Genomic DNA, 20,865 nt, shown 5'->3' on the forward strand with positions numbered 1-20,865 from the left:
AGTGGTTTATTAAAAATGGTGGATTGATTTTTTTGAGATACTGTGATGGACAGATTATTGGAAACACTGAGCTGTAAAAGTTAAAACCCTAAACCTAAAAACTCTAAGGAGGGAGAATCAGTTTCATGTGTGATTTCTTAGTGTTTCAGTATAACAGCTCACCTGGCTTCACTTTTAAAAATTAAATATGTTCATTGTTTTATGATTTTCCTTAAAAAGACAACTCTGTACATTCTGAGAAGACATTTTATTGGATAAAAATAGGCTTTAGTTTTTATGAGAAAGGAAAGGTGACTGCCAGAGCACCAGAGGTATTTTAGACAGCTTCAGGGTTGGCAGGAACCTGTTTCTGTTTTACAAGTGATTATGCATCTTACAAATCTTAATTACAGCTCTGAAAACAAAAGCAGAGGGCATGTGTCCTGCGCAAGGTAGTCTTTACATTTTCAGTAATTCTGTTTCTGGATATGAAATGCACATGGAAAACTACTGTAGAAGGAACAGAAAGGAGCTTCTATCCATGTGCAAACATGTTCCAGACATGGAATGTACTGAAGTTGAGAACATAACTCAATTTAGAATGATTATTAAAGGGATGACAACAAAAAAACATTTAACAACATAAAATAAATATGGTGAAACAGTTCAAATGTGCATGAAAAAAAGTTCAGAGGCACAGGTATTTCTATTATTTGATGCAAGCATTTTAAAGTATAGGGTGACAATTCCAAAAGACACGGCACGAGAGAATAAGAATTTATTGTTAATACACATTCATATCGGTTCTTCATGTGCTTTATTCAAAACTTCATGTCACCAGTAAACATCACAAGCACTACGCAGACTGCTTGTACACAACACAAGGACTTGTGCTAGTGGCTTTGTTTACTGAACACAATCATTGTGAACCCACTTCACCCACCCCCCACTCCCCCAGAAAGTTGCACGAGTATCTTCCGTATACCTCCTCATTTTTTAGCCCTGCTGAAACTGCACACAGCAGCCTGCGGCAGCTGGAGATTAATTCAGAAAGCACTAGTATGCTTACACTGTAACTTGTTCCAAAATACAAGTAGTTGGTTAATAGTTATTTGTTCTTGTACCACTATGGTTACAAGGGTTGTGATGCACTGCTTTCCTTTCTAGATTTCATAGTTGCTAGAGTCCCAGCTGCCTGAAGTTATGTTTTCAGGCAGTGCTGCCAAGCACTCTATCGTCATGAATTTGGGTTGAGATAGTGGCTGTTTTCACGAGAACATTACATTTATTCCAGAGGCTCTTGAGGCCCTGGAGTCTGGGACCCATAGGTGGGGTAGGCGATTGTCCTCTGATCGCTTACCAAATTGTTATAAAATAATCATTTTCCCACCCACGGTCGGGCCTGTTAAGTTACATAACTTGAGTACATACGTGGGATAAAGTTAAGGAACACCAATAACACAGAGCTTACACTCAGAGACAGACTTTAACAGGACATCACAGTCTAATACCAATACCAGCTTCATAAGAAAAGGCACCGAGGTGGAAGGTCCCGACTTCATTATTTATACGCAAAGGCGCTTGAGGAAAGACAAAAAAAATCAGAAATGTCAAACTTTCTCTACTCCACTACAAACAAAATAATTTAGACATGTTCTTCTATTGAGCACCCTGATTCATTTTAAAAAGTACAAGAAAGAGGCTGCTGAAATGAGACTAGCAGAATTGATGACCTGTTCCTTAAATTACAGACCTGTCTCTTAGTTTTACTTGAGTGCTGTAATACTTGCATTCCACCACAAGAGGGAAGCATTGGTTATTTTTGGTTACAATCAAATAACAGTTCTTGAATACTGCACTTCAAACTCAGGTTAAAGCTCTGCGTTGTATAAATATGGCACTTCACTACACGTATCAGACTGCTGTTGAAAGAGGGTTTTTTTCTACACCCACTCCCCTTGTCTCTATAACTCCAAAAGATCTAGAATCGTCGCACCAGTACAATTACCTGGGTTTACAAAGCAAACCCTTTTTTTCCCCAGAGCATGTTTTACTTCCCCTCTGCCCTGGGAATGAAGCAATTCTGATTATTTAAAGGCCGGTTTAGGTTAAGCAGCCAAAAGACTCCTGTGCTTCACAGTCGACAAACAAAAACAATAAATATGTGGCTAAGATCACGTAGGATTCAACTGACGATAATTCAGAGAAAAAGGAAAAAAGGTGCAAAGATGTAGGTACCTGAGTAGTAACCACTCTTAAGTATTGTTTAAGACTTCCAGCGCTTAAATATTCATAACTAAGTAGGAAACAAAATACTCATCTTTATTGGTGTGTCACAGAGAAAGCAAGCAGGCAGGTACAACTGTAGAATGAACTACTGGTACCTCACAGCTGACACTTTCCTAACTAAAACATGTTCAACGTGCAGTAAATGCAGCCTCTGAGAAAACAAATTTGTCAATGAGACCTCTCTGAGTTTACTGAACAGTGCTACCCTAGTGTAGCAGGACCCCTCAGGCCTGCTTCAGAGTGCCTGCCCGATCCAAGAAGCATCCCCCTGCGCTGGCCCTTCACGAGGAAAACCTATTGAGTTACCCTGCACCCTGGTATAGCTGTGTTCTTGGCAATGGACTGAAGATAAAACACTGGTGTTTGCAAAAGTCCCAGCTGAAGGGCTGGTCGCCAAAACCTAACACTTCGAGACAGAAGCCAGAAATCAAACCGTGTTACTTGGTTTCCTGTTTTCCACAGAACTGTTACAATAAGGTCTCAAACACCAAAGCCTTGAACTTCAGCCCAGTAATTTGTAAACCCATTTTACCAAAAGTAATACCTGGGGTTGAAGTTTCAGAAGCGAACATCCAGACGCCCAGGCAGGCCACGCCCCTGAAGCTAGCTCTGACTCGGGGGCTCTGTGCATGTGAAGTTCAGGGGGACCTTGGCCTGGATTTCCTCCACCTGCGTCTGCACTGCCTGCACCCACCGCGCCAGGTCTGCCTGCAGGGCCTGCGCCCCCTCCGCCAGCTGCTCCTGCCGGCTCGCCACCTCCGCCAGGAGCTGCCGGTTCTTCCTGGCCCTCCGAAGCCCCTCGCAATCCGTCTCCGCGTCCCGCGGGGCCGCGCGCTTGCCCTGCATGTACCCCTCGAACTCCTCAGCGCTCAGGTTCAGGGCCGGGCCGTCCAGCTTCTCGATGAAGGCCACAGCGCAGCACTGCCGGGAGAGCAGAGACCTGGCTTCAGTTTTAAACAGTTTCTGGGTGAACAGACAGGACGCGACATAGACATATGATACACAAGATGATAAAAGGAACGTCAAATGGTTAATTTTTACAGGACTTGCTTACAGTACACATGTGGTTCATTAATTTTTAGTTTCTTCTTGCATATACAGTCTCGTGAAAAGCATTCACCCCTTCCTGCATTTTCTTCCTATGGAATATTGACAGTGCTTCATGTGGGTCCTAATGATGTATACAGACAGTCTGAGTGAACAAATAACACCAACATTTGGTACTTGTTTCATTAATTTCAGGAACAGTCATCCAACTTCTAGTGTCCCTGTGTGTAAAAGTCCCCCCTAGTTCAATCAATTCAACTAAAAGGCATAACTAAGGCGGTCTGTGTGAATACTTGATTAAGTAACCGGGGCTTATTTGCATCAGCCCTGCTCGGTGTAAAAGAAACTCAGCTGTTCATCATCGTCATCGTCACCAGTGAAGCCCCACCCATACAGACCCTCAGAGCCACGCCACGCCCCGTTCAAAAGAGATTCCTGAAGGTCGTCGCGGGAGTGCGCCAGTCTGGGGACGCTCTGGGGAAGCTCTGGGCCGCAGAGGCCCGCGGTCCCGCAGCTGGACTCACCAGGTTGGTGAAATAGTAGCCGGACGCCCCGGCCATGAGGCTGTGCGGCAGGCCGAAGCGGGTGATGTACTGCGTGTTGGAGTGCAGCCGGGGCGGGCTGGCCTTCAGCACCACCAGGATCATGCCGGACAGAAGTCGTCGGCGCTCGCCGGCTCCGAGCTTCTGGAGGCCAGCACCCGGAAGACACTCTGGTTGCACTTGGAGACGCAGGCCAGCTTGTCCTGCGGCGCTCGCCGGGCGTCCATCTCGATTATCGCTGCCGAGAGCAGGGGGCGAAATGCCTTCATCGTACGGCCACTGGGGTTCGGGAAGTTTCAGAATCTCTCTTCATCCACTAATGTTCTAATCGCTGCTTCCAATTCCGAGTCACAGGAGGAGCTGGAGTCTATTCCAGCAAGGAACAGGCACAGGGCAAGATACAGCCTGGACCGGACACGCACATACTCACAACTGGGCCAGCATTCCCAGAAGCCCGTTAACCTGCCAGTATGTCTTTGGACTGTGGAAGGAAACTGGAGCACCCAGAGGAAACCTAAGAGAGCATGGGCAGGCACTCCACACAGACAGCACCCCAGGCCTGTAATTGAACCCAGGGCCCCAGCATTGTGACGCAGCAATGCTGACCATTGGTAGAGTATAAGAGTGGCTAACTAGCTACAGCCCCATGTAGGACAGTGACAGCTACTCAAAGTGTTGACAAGACAGGTGATCCTGGTGTTCAGGACTATTACACATTCAAGGCATAGATACATTTGAAGGCGTTCCAGGAAGTGAGTTTAATCAGAACTCTTGAGCACAGATCGCTTATGTGCTCAATGAAAAGTCATGCTCAGTGGCCTGGCCAGACATGATGCCCTGATCCTGTCTGACACTGGTAGAGAGCCACTGGGGTCACTGGGTTCCATGAATGTGCAGGCCTTCAAGTGGTCGTCTATCAAAGACTATTATACAAAGCTGTCTGGTTTTGTGTGCACTTTACCCTGTTGTTCTGTAAAAATAAATTCAAAATAGCACAATGGAACGTACCAGCTGAACAAAATAATTAAAAAAGCCTAAGATATCGAACGGAGATGGTGAGGACAGAACAGCATAAGGCATAGCATCTACATACATTTCAGTGCACAACAACAGAGCCATATTCTGTTATTAATCAGTGAGAAATTAAAAGTTACCTTCTTAAAAAAAAACTCACCTGTGATGGCAGGCAGGAGGGCGTCACTGTTGACCTCTAACCTCTCCTCTTTAATGGGAACATGAAGCATCTGAGGGGTCACCCAGCTGAGAGATCTGTGGAAATAGCAGTGGCAAAGATCAGCTTAGTAACTAGTTAGGCAGTGTAGATGTAATAGTAAAAGGCTGCTTCAGACATTCCTAAACCTAATACAGAAGGAAAGACCTCTGTCCAATTATAGTCCACTTCATTAGAAAAACTCATGTGGTGATTTTCTGGACTCTGGGCCTAACCTTCAGTGGTTTAGCAGGTATGCAATCTGAGATACAAATTTTGTTTTAACCCACATGGCTTAAGGAATGATATCTTGCCTTCCTACACCCTGTAAGCCTGAATGAGATTTTGACTTTAAGGAATAATTTCAGCCTATTTGTGTAAATTTCCTCCAGAGGATTAGCTGTCCGCTTGGTGATGTATTCTGGGATTTTCAGCATCTGTTATGAACAACAGCCTATAAAAGGATGACTGTTACTGAGCTGTACTCAGCGGGCTTCCAGGTCTGTGGTCCGAGTCTCACCGGATCCTCCTCTGCAGGGCCAGGTCTTTCTGCTCATCGTCAGAGCTGTCGTGGCAGAACACCCACTTGTGCAGACGCGTCATGATCAGCTTTTCAATGTGCTCCATCATCTGCACCGTCTGCTCCTCGGAGAGGCCTGCAGGACAGAGGGGGGGCAGCAGCTCGAGCCCGAGGGAATCCCACACCCTTCCTCCAGCTCACTGCATGTGCACAACCAAGCCACAGCCAAGCGCTCTTTCAGGCGTGCAACAGGCATTCCTCTCACACGTATCGGTTCTGTGCTCCACAGAACCTTTGGGTTCAATCGGTCAGTCTCTCTCTATGGGTACAGGCAACACGGCAGACTAGAACAGCACGAAAAAGACTTCTATCCCTTTCTTGACCAGAACAAATCCCAGATCTCAACTGTACCGAAAACTGTGTAACAAACTGTTTCAGCAAAGGTCTGGATCCAACACATCCAGCCCAATTTGCTGCAAAATCTGGCCCTTGTGTCACTACGCTACTGACAATCAACCAAACAAGACAGTTTATACATAAGGCCATTCAGTCCCGTCAGACACACAGCACATGAGACCATTCAGTTGTTCTTTAGTTAAATAATGGGGGCCAACCATAAGATACACAAGTTCATACAAAATTGTATTATACACCTCCAACTGCTTTTTACTCACTGCTGAAGTGTCCGGCGATACTCTGATAAAAATCCTGCACCAGATCCCACTGTTTCTGTACCAGCAGATCCTACAAAGAGACAGACGGGGGATCAGCCAATGCCAAGTTCTTCCAGGTTCTAAGCTCTTCATCTCAGTGACACTAGAAAGAGGTCTGCTGCCTCACCTTCTCAGAGAAGCAGTGTGAGAGGGCACTGGACAAAGCGTTAGCAGACCTGGGGCACAGTGGGCTAGAGGAGGAAGGAGAGAGTGGGGAGGGTGAGAGGTGGCAGGAGACAGGCTGTGAGTGACAGGCAGTCTGGGAGCAGAAATACAGATGGGAGACTGGCAGAGACGTGGACAGAGACAGGTAGTCGGTGAGAGGGGCTATTACATGGTAGGCCTCCATGGTGTTGACAAAGGCCGTGCAGCGCGACTACAGGCTCTGGGAGAACGGCTTGCACAGCAGCTTGAGGAAATTAGTAAAGTCTCCAGGCTGGAGGCTCTGAAACGCCTTTAGGGCAGCAGACTGGCTCTCTGTGGACTCTGGGGACAGAGAGGAGACAGATATTAGTAAAACCAAAAACCCTGCAAGGGGATGAAGGAGCTTGACTGGTAAAGCCCAGGCTCAGAGAGCCGCCCATTGATAAAAACAGAACAGCACAACTGACACTCACTTCAGAGCCAAACTAGATTTCACAGGAAATCTGTGAAACAAACACTGTCCTTAGTTTACTAGTCAGGTGATGGGTGAATTTAAAAGCCTGTGGCTCATTTTGAGAAAATGACGCCTTTGTGTTTTGAGCTATGTAGAGGACCATCTCACCGTTGGGTTTCTTCGGAGAGGAAGAAGGGCCCCAGAAAAGCCTCTTCATGGTGTTGACTCGTCGCCCCTTTTCTGTGCTCTTCTTCTCCTCGAACTTGGAGAAGGTGATGGCTGAGCCCCCTTCCACACCGGGGCTAGGGCTGTGGACACAAAACAGCAACCCCACACACGCTTAGCCATCGCAGAGCGAAGATCTACACACCCCAGGGCACACCGGCCACGGGAAGTCAGAAAGCAACGAGCGCATCCTGTAAAGTACTGGCAAGATCTAGGCAGGAAACTAATTCAGGGCAAACCAAACCAGCAAAATAAGTATCGGAGAACAAGAAAAAAGGGTGGAAGGTATTTGGAACAGAGAACCTAGCCATATACATGAAACAGATTCCCTGGGATCTTTTAAAAAAGGGTTGAATGAGATGATGTTCAATGCTGTACTAGCAACCAAACAAATGATGAGCCCAATGGTCTCTTTTCACTTGTCACCTTGTACCAAAAGCACATGCTTTCTTCAAATGTACACAGGCTGCGCACTGAAGCTCACATGTACACACAATCAATTAGTGCACACGTGAACCCCAATCTCTCTAATGCACAAGAGATAAATACACTCCTTATAAGAACACGGCACTGGAGGGATACAGAATTATGTCATCTTTCTCCAATACAGGGTTGAGGGGGAGCCGGAGCCTATCCTGTCAAGCAACAAATGCAAGTCAGGTCGCCAGTCCACCACACAGACACAAACACGCACTCACACCAGGGCCCGTTTTCCCAGAAGCCTAGCAGCTTGTCCTAGCAGCAGGTCTTTGGACTGTGGGAGGAAACCGGAGCAGCTGGAGGAAACCCACAAGAACGCAGGCAGGGCAAACTCCACAAAGAAACTCTCCTTGAATCGAACCCAGGGCCCCAGCTCTGCGAGGCAGCAACGCTGACCACTGCACCACCCTGCCGTCCAAACGTACATTCAAGATATATACAAGCTAACAGACGTGCTTGAAAAACACTTGAAAAGGTCAACACAAAAATCTTGTTCTGGGGATAAGTAGGGTCAACACAGGTGGAAAATTAGGAGAGGACAAGTAAGAACTGCTTACACATAAATGTAGCTTATCGCAAAAAAAATATCCCTGTGTTCTCTCCTGTGCCTTAGGTGTTTCCATATCATTTAGAAATGAAAATGTAAGCCAGTGTGGCAAAGTACATGATCACATTTAAACCCAGAGCTGCTGTACTGGTTTCATGGCTCCATGAAACTGATAAAAAATTGCAAAGGTAGCTGCATGCTCTCATCTGGAGGATTTCAGCGTACAAACGCGTACATTTCTTTACTAAAAACCTAGAGGGGAGCAGGGATAATATCAAATATCCAAGACCGTCCAGCTATATATGGGAGAGGCCGTAATAAATATATCTTAACGATGACCCACGTAATAGTTCACTGGACTGAATAATTCAACTATTCTCTATTTCTTCATGCTGTACTAAGAACGGGATCAGCTGGTCTCCAACCTTGTTCCACAGGTTTTTTTGCTGCACTTGAGTGTGCAGCTGGGGATGGTGCCGAGACTGTACCATACCAGTAATACTCAACTTAGTACGCAGCTCTGTAACAAATCTACAAGTTCACTGCGATTGACCTATTTTTCTTTTTTTTTTAAGTGAATGTGAGATGCAATTCCATAGGAAACACTTAAGCTCGGTATTTAACCAACATTTGTACATTCAAAACAATCGCCAAGCCCTGAAGAATGAACAGATCCCACCAAATACCATCTGCACAATTCAGTTAGTCCACATCGTGTGCACATATTGTGCCAAGAATTTGGGAGCAGCTGCAGGTGGTCAACAGCATCACAGCTGAAGAAAAGCAGCATTTTTTTTGATCACGAGCTTTAGAATGTTTTCACAAGAACACAGAAACATGCAAGAAGGACGGTGATACACCACTGAAAGCTTCCTGAAAACGACTCTTTTTGAGTCGTGCGACGCAGTTATTAAAGGCAGGGCTCGGGGACACGGCCCCGGGACGTGTACTCAGGCAGTGCGGTCCGCCGTGGGCCCTACCTGCTGTGCTGCCTGCAGGCCTGCGCCCTGCGAGACCTCTCTCGCCAGCACTTGGAGCAGCAGCCCTGCCACGCGGGGTTGCCATAGTAACCACAGCCATCTTTGCACAGCAGCTCCGACTGGTCCACGTGAATTCCCCTGGGTTCCGCCCACATTCCTCCTGGCCTGGAAACAGGGGTCACGGCTTGTTAATGTCACAGCGAACTGTAGTTTCACAAGTGGCAAGCTTTGTCCTCAGATAAATAAACTGAATTGAATCAAAACTAAAATCCAGAACAAAAACACCAGGTTATGGGTTAAGTAACACATGGGAAGCTTAAATGTTGAGCGTACAGTGTACTATAAGTAGGGCAATACCTAGAGCATTCCTGCGTCACGGGACAGCCTGAAGTCATGCCTTGCTCGCTAGATGCCTCAGATTTACAGGAAGAGAGGACAAGAAATGTAACAATACTCATATAAGGAATCTTTGTAAACCCCATCTTATCCCTTCTGGTTTATCTTTTTGGAATGCAATATTTCAAAATATAAACTGGAAGTTAGTTTGGACAACTCCTGATAGATATTGGGATATTTATTTGATAGGTATTACAAATAAAGTTAGAGATATCGTTTAAAATTGTTCATAAGTTTTATTCAGTTAAATTAGTGCTCTCTAAATTTAAACCTGAGCAGGATGATCTGTGTGTTTTTTGTCGGGCTGAAAGGGAATCTTTTGTGCACTTATTTGTAAGGTGTGTGTTTGTGAAGTTGTTTTGGACGGACTTCCAGAGTTTTGTTTGCAGGCAGTTAAAGGTGTTTTTTAGATTTAAGGATTTTGATATTTTATTGTACTGTTTAATAGAAAATTTGGAAAAAGAGCATTTATTTATAGTCAATTTATTAGTCATTTCACATCCATAAATCAAAATGGTCTAATAATCCCCTTTTTAGTACTTTTGAGGTGGAGCTGAAACACTATTTAAATTCTATACAAAATTTGAGAAATAATAAAGCAAGGAAAACATATGATATATGTAAAAAATACAATTTGATCACACAATTTACTTCATTACCTCTGGCGGTTGAATGTTTTTTTTTCTGTTTGGGTTTTTTTCTATTGTACCTGTTTTTGATCCTCTGGTTGTACTTGTATTTGTAAATTCTTTATAAGTTTAATAAAAAAAATTATGAAAAAATATTTATTACAGGAAAAGCGATGAGTTTTAGAAAAAAAAAACTAAAGCGACTCAAACTCCACCTTGGTGTAGGCCTACTTGCCAATAAATCCCGGATTCGTTTAATCACCAGATTCTAGCAGGTTAAAGATGAACGTCACTCTCTTACAAGTACTTTGAATTTCACAAATTAACCTGCTGCGTCATATTTTTCATAAATCAGTGAAGGAAAGCTGCCCGCACTGATCTCTGAACGCCTTTCCTCCGCACATCAGTGTTGATAAGGGTTTCATCTCTGGATAGTGGCAGCACTCTGGAAACGTGTCAGCAATGCAATTTTCTTAATGCAATAAAAGTCATCAACGAACAAAGACAGCAACGCGTATAATCGTTACTTCAACGAAAATTCCTAAAAGTTCGAAAATCGAAGATATAAAATACTCTTCAAAAAATATATTTTCGTTGTAAATTACCTGCACAAAGCTGAAGCTAAGATTACACCAATCGCCGCCCGTATGCGATCTCGTTGTAGGAGACGAGTTATATACTAGACTAGTTATCTTTATTTAAGTTTTCCATATTTAACTAGTTTTCAAATAGGCTTTATATCCGCCGCCCTAGGCACCGAAAGTGAGTGATGCCCTGTTGTTGTACAATCATTTTTAATAACTTAGAAAATAAAATCGATCAAACCCAGACATTTTCTCCCCCGGATCTCAAATGCAAATTAAAGAGAAAAACAGCCTGTTTTTTCTTGGAGTTTTTTTTTTGCTAGATGCATGTCGTCTTTTTTTCCGGCGTTTTACTGCTATCAGCCCAGACAACTTTTGCTTGTTTCCCGGAGTTTCCGCAAATGCCGGTGCGTGATGTCTTGATGTTTACAGAGGCTGTCAGATCCGATTTCCCACCCCACTGTCCCAAACACAGCAAAAAGAGGGTTGAAGGGCAACTCATCGGGCTGGACGGCAGCAGTGCCTACACTTTACTGCAACACCGGTGTATGAACGAAGCTGACAGATAAATCAAGTTCGAGATAAAGTACGATTCACCCTCTTCTGTCTCTTGGTGCTTCGTCCGTAACCCGGAAATGCTACACTAAGCGTCACGAATGATCCGGAAGTGTATGCAAATAGCCGAATTTCAATCAAAGTAGAAGACTTTCAGCTGCCACAGTAGCATATGAGGAGTATAGCAACATTAAGCGAAGTGACAAGCAGCTGAAACACCTGCTTTGTTATTTCTTCATGGTTAACTGTAATTCCTTGAACATTCAGCTAAAATTTGAGAGGGTCCTTTTTTCATTTTAAATCGCCTCCACTAATCTCCACGTTTGACAAATCTAAGATGATTCATTTTTTATGAATTTTACAGCACCTTTCTTCCATTTATACTACTGTAAAAATTGTCATCGCTATATTTTTCCTAGAAATGTTTTTTTTTTCTGTTCAGTGAAAAGGGTTTTAAGATGCAAGCTTTTAAAGGAGCTGTATCTGAAATGTGTTATTAAATCAAATTATTATATTTAAATTCAATCGTTTTTTTAAACTATAACCAGGGACAAAAACTTTTTTTGCACCACCAAAAGTGGTGAGACATACAATGTTAAGACAGTCAGCCAATAGCAAATCACCCTTCTTCATTCCCTTTTAAGTCTTTATTAATATTTTTGGTCTGGGTGGATCACCTCTAGAAAAACTGCAGTGCAGAATTGGATGGGGAAAATTTGTGCCTCTCCACAGGTGGATGGAATCTATTGCACAGACCCTCAGCTAATAGTAAATCACCTTGTTTTTGGCAGCTAGGTGTCTCTGTCAAAACTGCTGGGGTTTATAGAGCACCTCCTATTCCCAGACTGGGACTGTGCAGCGATGGGCAGGGAGCAGTCTCACTCCCCTCCCAGCCAAACAAAAATGTGTGCCTCTTCAAAAATATTTCAGATCTACTCTACAGATCCTCAGCTAATTTAGTACATCACCATGGTTTTCTCAGATAAGTGTCTCTGCTAAAGCTGCTGGGGTTTATAAGACCACTTGCTGTTCCCAGACTGGGACCGTGCAGTGATGGGCAGGGAAAAGTGTCAACAACAACCGTGATCCCATCCAAAGTAATGCTGACACTGAAGATCATAGTATTGCGACCAAAACCATAGCTGTGACAGGGAGTAAGCGTACAATAAAAAAACAGTTCTTAGACACAGAGTGGATGACTGGCACTGTTTTGAAAAGGCAGAAACCGTTATGCATCTAAATCACCCAACAGCCAAAAAAAACAAAGGTGGAGTGCGATGCTTGCACTGAGCAGCTTAACTTTGTGTAGGTATGACACAGAATGACAGAGATACTGAATCTGTAGGGTTTCTGTGTTGCTCAGAAAATTGTGATGTTAAAGCCATGGCATTAAAAACTGGGTTCACTTTAATGAACAAATGTGAAGCACTCAGCAGTTTAATACATAATAAGTCAGATGTAACCAAAAAAAAAGTAAAATTGATGTGTCACATGTCAGCATTGGTGCTCAAACAGCGCTGGATTATCTCAGTTTTGGGGCTTATTGTGGTAAGGCAGACAAACAAATGGTAGTTCAGGTGGGTAGCTGCGTCAGCATGCGTAGGCTGCAAAGGAACAAGTAATTGTTTTCTTTCTTTTTTCCCCAGCATGGAATAAACCTACGTTTCGACCGTGGAGCCTTCTTCAGGTGTTAACAGATGGTGTCCAGCGGGGTCAGTGCTGGGGGTCACACTGCCCTGAGGTGTCCAGGGGGGTCAGTACACTGGACCACAGTCCCCTGCCGCAGGGAACACCTGGCCTGGATCGGACTGCTGCGCACTTGGAATCTACAAATCAACAACCTACATAGTGAAGTTTTAACGCAGTGAAACTAAAAAACAAGCGAGAATTACGCCACTTCCTCGGCACGTCCTACACTGCCACCCTGCGCCCTGAGGCAGCTTCGCTCTTGCAACAGTAAAGACAGAGATCCGTCTTGAACACAAACACCTGTACGCGTAACCACCTATCGCGTCCCGCCATGTGCGCCCCCCTCCCTCAGCCTTGCTCATGCATATTCATGAGCCGAGGCTGCGAGCCGGCCAATCAGGGGAGGCTGACGTAACCTCGCGAGAAGCCGGAATACAGAAAAGGAATCGGGAGAGCAAAGCTCAGGTTTGAATCAAGATGGCGACTTACTCTATGAGGTACGGTGTAGCGGCGCCGGCGGCTCGTTTACCTGCCTCCTGTGCTGGATTAGACGAGGCTGCGGCGGCTGGGGGTCTGTCCGACCACGGAGTGTGCAGGGAAGCTGGCGGTGCTGCTCTCTGTCCTCCAAGGTCTGCGGGTTCCCCGAGCCGGCGGTGCCGGGTGGAGGGGCTCCTGGGCGCCGGGTCTGGGGGGATGGAGGAGGCGGTTAGGCCGCAGATCAGGGGTTTAGTTTCGCTGGCCCGGCCAGTGTTATGCGACGCCAGCCGGCGAGGGGGAGGTCGGGTTGGGCCTGGTTGCATCACGCAGCCCGGGGTCTCGGCGGGCTTCCCGGCTCTGAAAATAATAATTGCTTACACTTCTATAGCGCTTTTCTGGACACTCCACTTAAAGCACTTTACAGGTAATAGGGACTCCCCTCCACCACCCCCAATGTGCAGCCCCACCTGGATGATACCGGACCATTCGGGCCCGGACTACCAGACTCGGAGACAGTTTTTACCCCCGCACTATCGAACTATTAAACTCCCAGCCTCTCTCACTCTCACCTATGATCTGAACCTCACAGTACCTTCTTTCTTACCAAAAACTTAAACACACATTGAAAATCTACCTCTACCATACATGTCAAAAGCTCACTCCCCATAATTTCATTCCGTTAATGCATGTTCTTGCACATAACCTGTTACCTTTGTTGTTTTGCACACTGCCTGTTGTCCCTGTCTTTCTTATGTTAAACAATTGAATTGTTTTTTTGTACTACTTATTGTCCGAGAGCTAGCTAAATAGCATTTTGTTATACCATATACAGTGGTGTGAAAAAGTGTTTGCCCCCTTCCTGATTTCTTATTTTTTTGCATGTTTGTCACACTGAAATGTTTCAGATCATCAAACAAATTGAAATATTAGACAAAGAGAACACAAGTAAACACAAAATGCAGTTTTTACATGAAGGTTTTTATTATTAAGGGAAAAAAAATCCAAACCTACATGGCCCTGTGTGAAAAAGTGATTGCCCCCCCTGTTAAAACATAAATCAACTGTGGTTTATCACCTCTTTGGAAAGCTGAGTTCAATTTCTCTAGCCACACCCAGGCCTGATTACTGCCACACCTGTTCTCAATCAAGAAATCACTTAAATAGGACCTGCCTGACAAAGTGAAGTAGACCAAAAGATCCTCAAAAGCTAGACATCATGCTGCGATCCAAACAAATTCAGGAACAAATGAGAAACAGTAATTGAGATTTATCAGTCTGGAAAAGGTTATAAAGCCATTTCTAAAGCTTTGGGACTCCAGTGAACCACAGTGAGAGCCATTATCCACAAATGGCGAAAACATGGAACAGTGGTGAACCTTCCCAGGAGTGGCCGGCCGACCAAAATTACCCCAAGAGCGCAGCGACGACTCATCCAAGAGGTCACAAAAAACCCCACAACAACATCCAAAGAACTGCAGGCTTCACTTGCCTCAGTTAAGGTCAGTGTTCACGACTCCACCATAAGAAAGAGACTGGGCAAAAATGGCCTGCATGGCAGAGTTCCAAGACGAAAACCACTGCTGAGCAAAAAGAACATAAAGGCTCGTCTCAGTTTTGCCAGAAAACATCTTGATGATCCCCAAGACTTTTGGGGAAAATACTCTGTGGACTGACGAGACAAAAGTTGAACTTTTTGGAAGGTGTGTGTCCCATTACATCTGGCGTAAAAGTAACACAGCATTTCAGAAAAGGAACATCATACCAACAGTAAAATATGGTGGTGGTAGTGTGATGGTCTGGGGCTGTTTTGCTGATTCAGGACCTGGAAGACTTGCTGTGGTAAATGGAACCATGAATTCTGCTGTCTACCAAAAAATCCTGAAGGAGAATGTCCGGCCATCTGTTCGTGACCTCAAGCTGAAGCGCACTTGGGTTCTGCAGCAGGACAATGATCCAAAACACACCAGCAAGTCCACCTCTGAATGGCTTAAGAAAAACAAAATGAAGACTTTGGAGTGCCCTAGTCAAAGTCCTGACCTGAATCCGATTGAGATGTTGTGGCATGACCTTAAAAAAGCGGTTAAGGCTCGAAAACCCTCCAATGTGGCTGAATTACAACAATTCTGCAAAGATGAGTGGGCCAAAATTCCTCCACAGCGCTGTAAAAGACTCATTGCCAGTTATCGCGAACGCTTGATTGCAGTTGTTGCTGTTAAGGGTGGCCCAACCAGTTATTAGGTTTAGGGGGCAATCACTTTTTCACACAGGGCCATGTAGGTTTGGATTTTTTTTTCCCTTAATAATAAAAACCTTCATTTAAAAACTGCATTTTGTGTTTACTTGTGTTCTCTTTGTCTAATATTTCAATTTGTTAGATGATCTGAAACATTTCAGTGTGACAAACATGCAAAAAAATAAGAAATCGGGAAGGGGGAAAACACTTTTTCACACCACTGTACCTGTATATGAGTATAATGACAAACTTGAACTTGACGATGCGACATCAGCCACCGTGCACCAGAACGCTCACCACACATCAGCTGTGGTGTCAGGACCAAGTCAGGACCTCGGTTTTACGTCTCAGCCGAAGAACGGTGCCTGTTTACAGTATAGTGTTCCCATCGCTAGTGGGGGATTAGGACCCACGTGGACCACAGGGTGAGCGCCCCCTGCTGGCCCCACTAACACCATTTCCAGCAGCAACCTTAGTTTTTCCCAGGAGGTCTCCCATCCTGGTACTGACCAGGCTCACACCTGCTGAGCTTCAGTGGGCTGCCAGCTGTGAATTGCAGGGTGATATGGCTGCTGAAAATAAGCGCACAGCACAGCACCCGTCTCCCGGGGACACGCAGGGCCGAGCCTCCAGCTGCGCTGTGCTTTAATCCCAGATGTGGTGCCTCCGGGGGAAAGGATTATATAATAGAGACAAAAGTACTCACACTACACTCTCTTCTTTAATTTTCGTGGAGTTTTTCTCCATTTCTCCAGTTCCTCCGTCTTCCAAGCCAGTCCACAATCCGTTCTCTCAATCCTTATTCAGTCCGAGTTCCAAAGTCCGTAAGGTTCCACAAATCCGCGCCATATCCAAATCACAAACCGTAAACTGTAATCCTTTATTTCTTCCATAAATCCATTATGCTTAAATCTGTACCAACACTAACCAAATTCACCTACTGGCTTCTGCACTGGTTCACTGTTTCCAGGGCATATATATTTTGTTTCCTGATGAGACACACCTGTGTCTTGTTGTTTTTCGGACTGAGCCCTTTCCATCTGCGGGTCAGCTGGTTTCTCTTAGCGGCCATCTTGGTCAGGTCTACGTCGAGTAGATACCTGTCCTGGATGACCCTTCCCCTGGTCATCTTACATAGATTAAAATATGGAGCAATCTCCTCTCTGTGTTTCTGCATTCGCCCGTCAGTTCAAGGTGCTTTATTAGCATGACCGATGGGTCCAATCAGTGTTGCCTCTGGGACTGTGGGGTCAGTCCCCTGTCTCTCTCTCTCTGTGTGGCTCTGGGACCGTGTGGTCAGTCCCCTGTCTCTCTCCCTTTATTGCAGGATACTGCGTTTCTGTCTGGCAGGACTGACTCTCTCAGCCCTCTGGCTCCAGCTGGTACAGGCTGTGCATCGCACTAACTTCAAGACCTGCAAGCAGAGCTCCTTCTGCAAGTGAGTGTGAACTCGTCCATTCTCCTGCCTCTGCTGAGATCCTCACACCAGTCTGAGCTGGTCAGCAGAAAGAGCCCCAGTGTCGTCTCTGCGACCACCCAGTGAGACTCTCTGGTGTGTGCATGTGCATGTACGTGCGCCTGTGCTCACGCTGTCCCTCTGTCCCAGGTGCCAGTGGGCTGTCCAGCCTGGCCAGTCCCTCTACAGAGCCCTACTGGACACCCAGCAGCTCAGCGATTCCAGACTCTCCCTGCAACTGCTCAACGAGAACAACAAGGTGAGGAGCAGGTCACCCCAGCCAGTGCCGGGGCTGAGCTGGTCAGTGTCAGTGCCGGGGGGGGCAGAGGTCACTGGGCGGGTGACCTGGTCAGTGTCGAGTGGGCAGAGGTCACTGAGGAGGAACTGACCGGTGAGGCAGGTGACCAGGTCAGTGTTGTGGACGGAGGTTGCTGCGGTTGACCCATGCTGTGTCTCCCAGGTGAAGCTGCTGCCGGAACTGTACAGGCTACAGGGCAACATGACCCGGATCAAGATCAACGAGCTGAAGCCACTGAGGCCCCAGATGGAGGTTCCTGATGTTCTGATCTGTGACCCACCTGCTTACCCGTGAGTAAGACCCGCGCAGGCAGGACCCCAGTTCGGATCCTCACGTCCCTTCTTGCATGTGGGACTCGCCAGCACCTCTGACCCGGGACGGCGAGAGGGTGGGGGGGTATCTGTTCTGTTTGGCTGCCCTGCTTTCCCTCCTGTGAAGCCTCTTGTCTGTTGCTGTGGAAACCACCTCCCTGTAGGAAACCACCCGCCCCGTAGGGGGCGCCCCCTTTGTACATAGCGCTCGTTCACACCACTCACCCCCCCCGAATCTCGTTGCTACAGTGACACGAAGAAGGAGGAGGAGGGAGCGGAGACCCAGGACGGCGGAGCACAGGTGGGAGAGAAGGCAAGTATCCCACAATGCACTGGAGCAGCACGTGCTCGATTGTTGTTTAACGAGGCAGTAAACAAAAGCAATATATTTTACGTTTGAGTTTAATTTCTGAGGGATACAGAAAAGCCGAATTAGAAAGCTAGAAGTGATAGAAACATGATCAGCATCCTTTAAACTCGATTGGTCCGGATCCTGCTGGATCCTGGGATTGTGCGTCCCAGGTTCCGGTGCTCTGGGGCTCCTCAGTCAGTGACGCCTCGATAACGCTTGCCCCCCTCCCCCCCCCACGAAGCAGCAGCAGGAGAAGGAGGAGGACCAGTCAGGAATGTGGGAGACCTTCAAGACCCACAGTGACAGTGCCCGCCGCACTCTCGGCCTGTTCTGGCTCAACGTGGCCCAGACCTGTGTGGACATCGTCTCCAACACCGCCGGCAGGAGCCCTGGGGTGGGGGGGTGTGCAGATGGGGCTGTGGGGCTGTGGGGGTGTGTGCGGATGGGGCTGTGGGGGTGTGTGCGGATGGGGCTGTGGGGGTGTGTGCGGATGGGACTGTGGGGCCCGGCGGGTTCAGGCTCTGGTCTGGATCGGCGAGTCTTAACTCTGGTCTGGCCCGGAGGACTCTGGTTGTGGTCTGGCCTAGTGGGTCTTGGCTGCGGTCCGGCCCGGTGGGTTCGGACTGCGGGCCGGCCCGGCGGGTTCGGACTGCGGTCCGGTCCGGCGGGTTCGGCTCCGGTCCGGCCCGGCGGATTCGGACTGCGGTCCGGCCCGGCGGGTTCGGACTGCGGTCCGGCCCGGCGGGTTCGGACTGCGGTCTGGCCCGGCGGGTTCGGACTGCGGTCCGGTTCGGTGGGTTCGGTGGGTTCGGACTGCGGTCCGGCCCGGCGGGTTCAGACTGCGGTCTGGCCCGGCGGGTTCGGACTGCGGTCCGGTTCGGTGGGTTCGGACTGCGGTCCGGCCCGGCGGGTTCAGACTGCGGTCTGGCCCGGCGGGTTCGGACTGCGGTCCGGCCCAGCGGGTTCAGGCTCCGGTCTGGCCCGGCGGATTCGGACTGCGGACCGGCCCGGCGGGTTCAGACTGCGGTCCGGTCCGGCGGGTTCGGACTGCGGTCCGGCCCGGCGGGTTCAGGCTCCGGTCTGGCCCGGCGGGTTCGGACTGCGGTCCGGTTCGGTGGGTTCGGACTGCGGTCTGGCCCGGCGGGTTCGGACTGCGGTCCGGCCCGGCGGGTTCAGGCTCCGGTCTGGCCCGGCGGATTCGGATTGCGGACCGGCCCGGCGGGTTCAGACTGCGGTCTGGCCCGGCGGGTTCGGACTGCGGTCCGGTCCGGCGGGTTCGGACTGCGGTCCGGCCCGGCGGGTTCAGACTGCGGTCTGGCCCGGCGGGTTCGGACTGCGGTCCGGTTCGGTGGGTTCGGACTGCGGTCTGGCCCGGCGGGTTCGGACTGCGGTCCGGCCCGGCGGGTTCAGGCTCCGGTCTGGCCCGGCGGATTCGGATTGCGGACCGGCCCGGCGGGTTCAGACTGCGGTCTGGCCCGGCGGGTTCGGACTGCGGTCCGGTCCGGCGGGTTCGGACTGCGGTCCGGCCCGGCGGGTTCAGGCTCCGGTCTGGCCCGGCGGGTTCGGACTTCGGTCCGGCCCGGCGGGTTCAGGCTCCGGTCTGGCCCGGCGGATTCGGACTGCGGACCGGCCCGGCGGGTTCGGACTACGGTCCGGCCCGGCGGGTTTGGACTGCGGTCCGGTCCGGCGGGTTCAGGCTCCGGTCTGGCCCGGCGAATTCAGACTGCGGACCGGCCCGGCGGGTTCAGACTGCGGTCTGGTCCGGCGGGTTCAGGCTCCGGTCTGGCCCGGCGAATTCGGACTGCGGACCGGCCCGGCGGGTTCGGACTGCGGTCCGGCCCGGCGGGTTCAGGCTCCGGTCCGGCCCGGCGAATTCAGACTGCGGACCGGCCCGGCGGGTTCAGACTGCGGTCTGGTCCGGCGGGTTCAGGCTCCGGTCTGGCCCGGCGAATTCGGACTGCGGACCGGCCCGGCGGATTCGGACTACGGTCCGGTCCGGCGGGTTCAGGCTCCGGTCTGGCCCGGCGAATTCGGACTGCGGACCGGCCCGGCGGGTTTGGACTGCGGTCCGGCCCGGCGGGTTCAGGCTCCGGTCTGGCCCGGCGAATTCAGACTGCGGACCGGCCCGGCGGGTTCAGACTGCGGTCTGGTCCGGCGGGTTCAGGCTCCGGTCTGGCCCGGCGAATTCGGACTGCGGACCGGCCCGGCGGGTTCGGACTGCGGTCCGGCCCGGCGGGTTCAGGCTCCGGTCTGGCCCGGCGAATTCAGACTGCGGACCGGCCCGGCGGGTTCAGACTGCGGTCTGGTCCGGCGGGTTCAGGCTCCGGTCTGGCCCGGTGAATTCGGACTGCGGACCGGCCCGGCGGGTTCGGACTGCGGTCCGGCCCGGCGGGTTCGGACTGCGGTCTTTGCCTCAGTGCTGCAATGATGTAGTTGGATTCTCTCTTCCTGATCAATCGTGAAGAAATTCCTTCTGAGCAGCGCCGGGGCCTACTGGGCTCTAGTTCCACAGCAGTCGAGTCCAGGCCGGGTCTTACCAGAATGGGGTGTGTGCGGATGGGGCTGTGGGGGTGTGTGGTGGGTGTGTGGGTGTTGGGCGGTGTGTGGGGCTCCTGGGTGCTGTGGGCGTTGGGCAGTGTGTGGGGGTTCTGGGGAGTGTGTGGGCGATGGGCGGTGTGTGGGGGTTCTGGGGGGTGTGTTGGCGTTGGGCGGTGTGTGGGGGTTCTGGGTGCTGTGAGCGTTGGGCGGTGTGTGG

General features: G+C 49.2%; 1 protein-coding gene and 1 pseudogene across 2 annotated transcripts; one reads left to right on the forward strand and one right to left on the reverse strand.

Moving 5' to 3' along the window:
• Positions 1-232: 232 nt before the first annotated feature.
• On the reverse strand, positions 233-11,387 carry LOC148819255 (rab5 GDP/GTP exchange factor-like; annotated as a pseudogene). Its single transcript, XR_016094327.1, has 9 exons — positions 10,761-11,387; positions 9,131-9,295; positions 7,067-7,206; positions 6,635-6,786; positions 6,262-6,331; positions 5,588-5,723; positions 5,032-5,126; positions 3,840-4,095; positions 233-3,189 (listed from the first exon to the last, which is right to left on the reverse strand). The product of XR_016094327.1 is annotated as a rab5 GDP/GTP exchange factor-like (transcript).
• A 2,046-nt stretch (positions 11,388-13,433) lies between these two features.
• On the forward strand, positions 13,434-20,592 carry LOC148819256 (neutral alpha-glucosidase AB-like). The gene is made up of 5 exons (XM_088936081.1): positions 13,434-13,480; positions 17,021-17,131; positions 17,300-17,408; positions 17,610-17,737; positions 18,008-20,592. The coding sequence occupies exons 1-5, from the start codon at positions 13,461-13,463 to the stop codon at positions 18,156-18,158; spliced, it is 519 nt and encodes a 172-aa protein (XP_088792207.1). The 5' UTR covers positions 13,434-13,460; the 3' UTR covers positions 18,159-20,592.
• The last annotated feature ends 273 nt before the right edge of the window (positions 20,593-20,865 follow it).

Source organism: Atractosteus spatula, chromosome 17 (assembly GCF_055471065.1).
Source record: "Atractosteus spatula isolate fAtrSpa1 chromosome 17, fAtrSpa1.hap1, whole genome shotgun sequence".
NCBI lineage: Eukaryota > Metazoa > Chordata > Actinopteri > Semionotiformes > Lepisosteidae > Atractosteus > Atractosteus spatula.

Bases quoted from the DNA above. Each gene is read 5' to 3' on its own strand.
- LOC148819256 (XM_088936081.1), top strand. From the start codon at position 13,461: ATGGCGACTTACTCTATGAG. The intron at 17,409-17,609 runs GTGAGGAGCAGG...TGTGTCTCCCAG, and splicing joins TGCTCAACGAGAACAACAAG to GTGAAGCTGCTGCCGGAACT. The intron at 17,738-18,007 runs GTGAGTAAGACC...TCGTTGCTACAG, and splicing joins TGTGACCCACCTGCTTACCC to TGACACGAAGAAGGAGGAGG.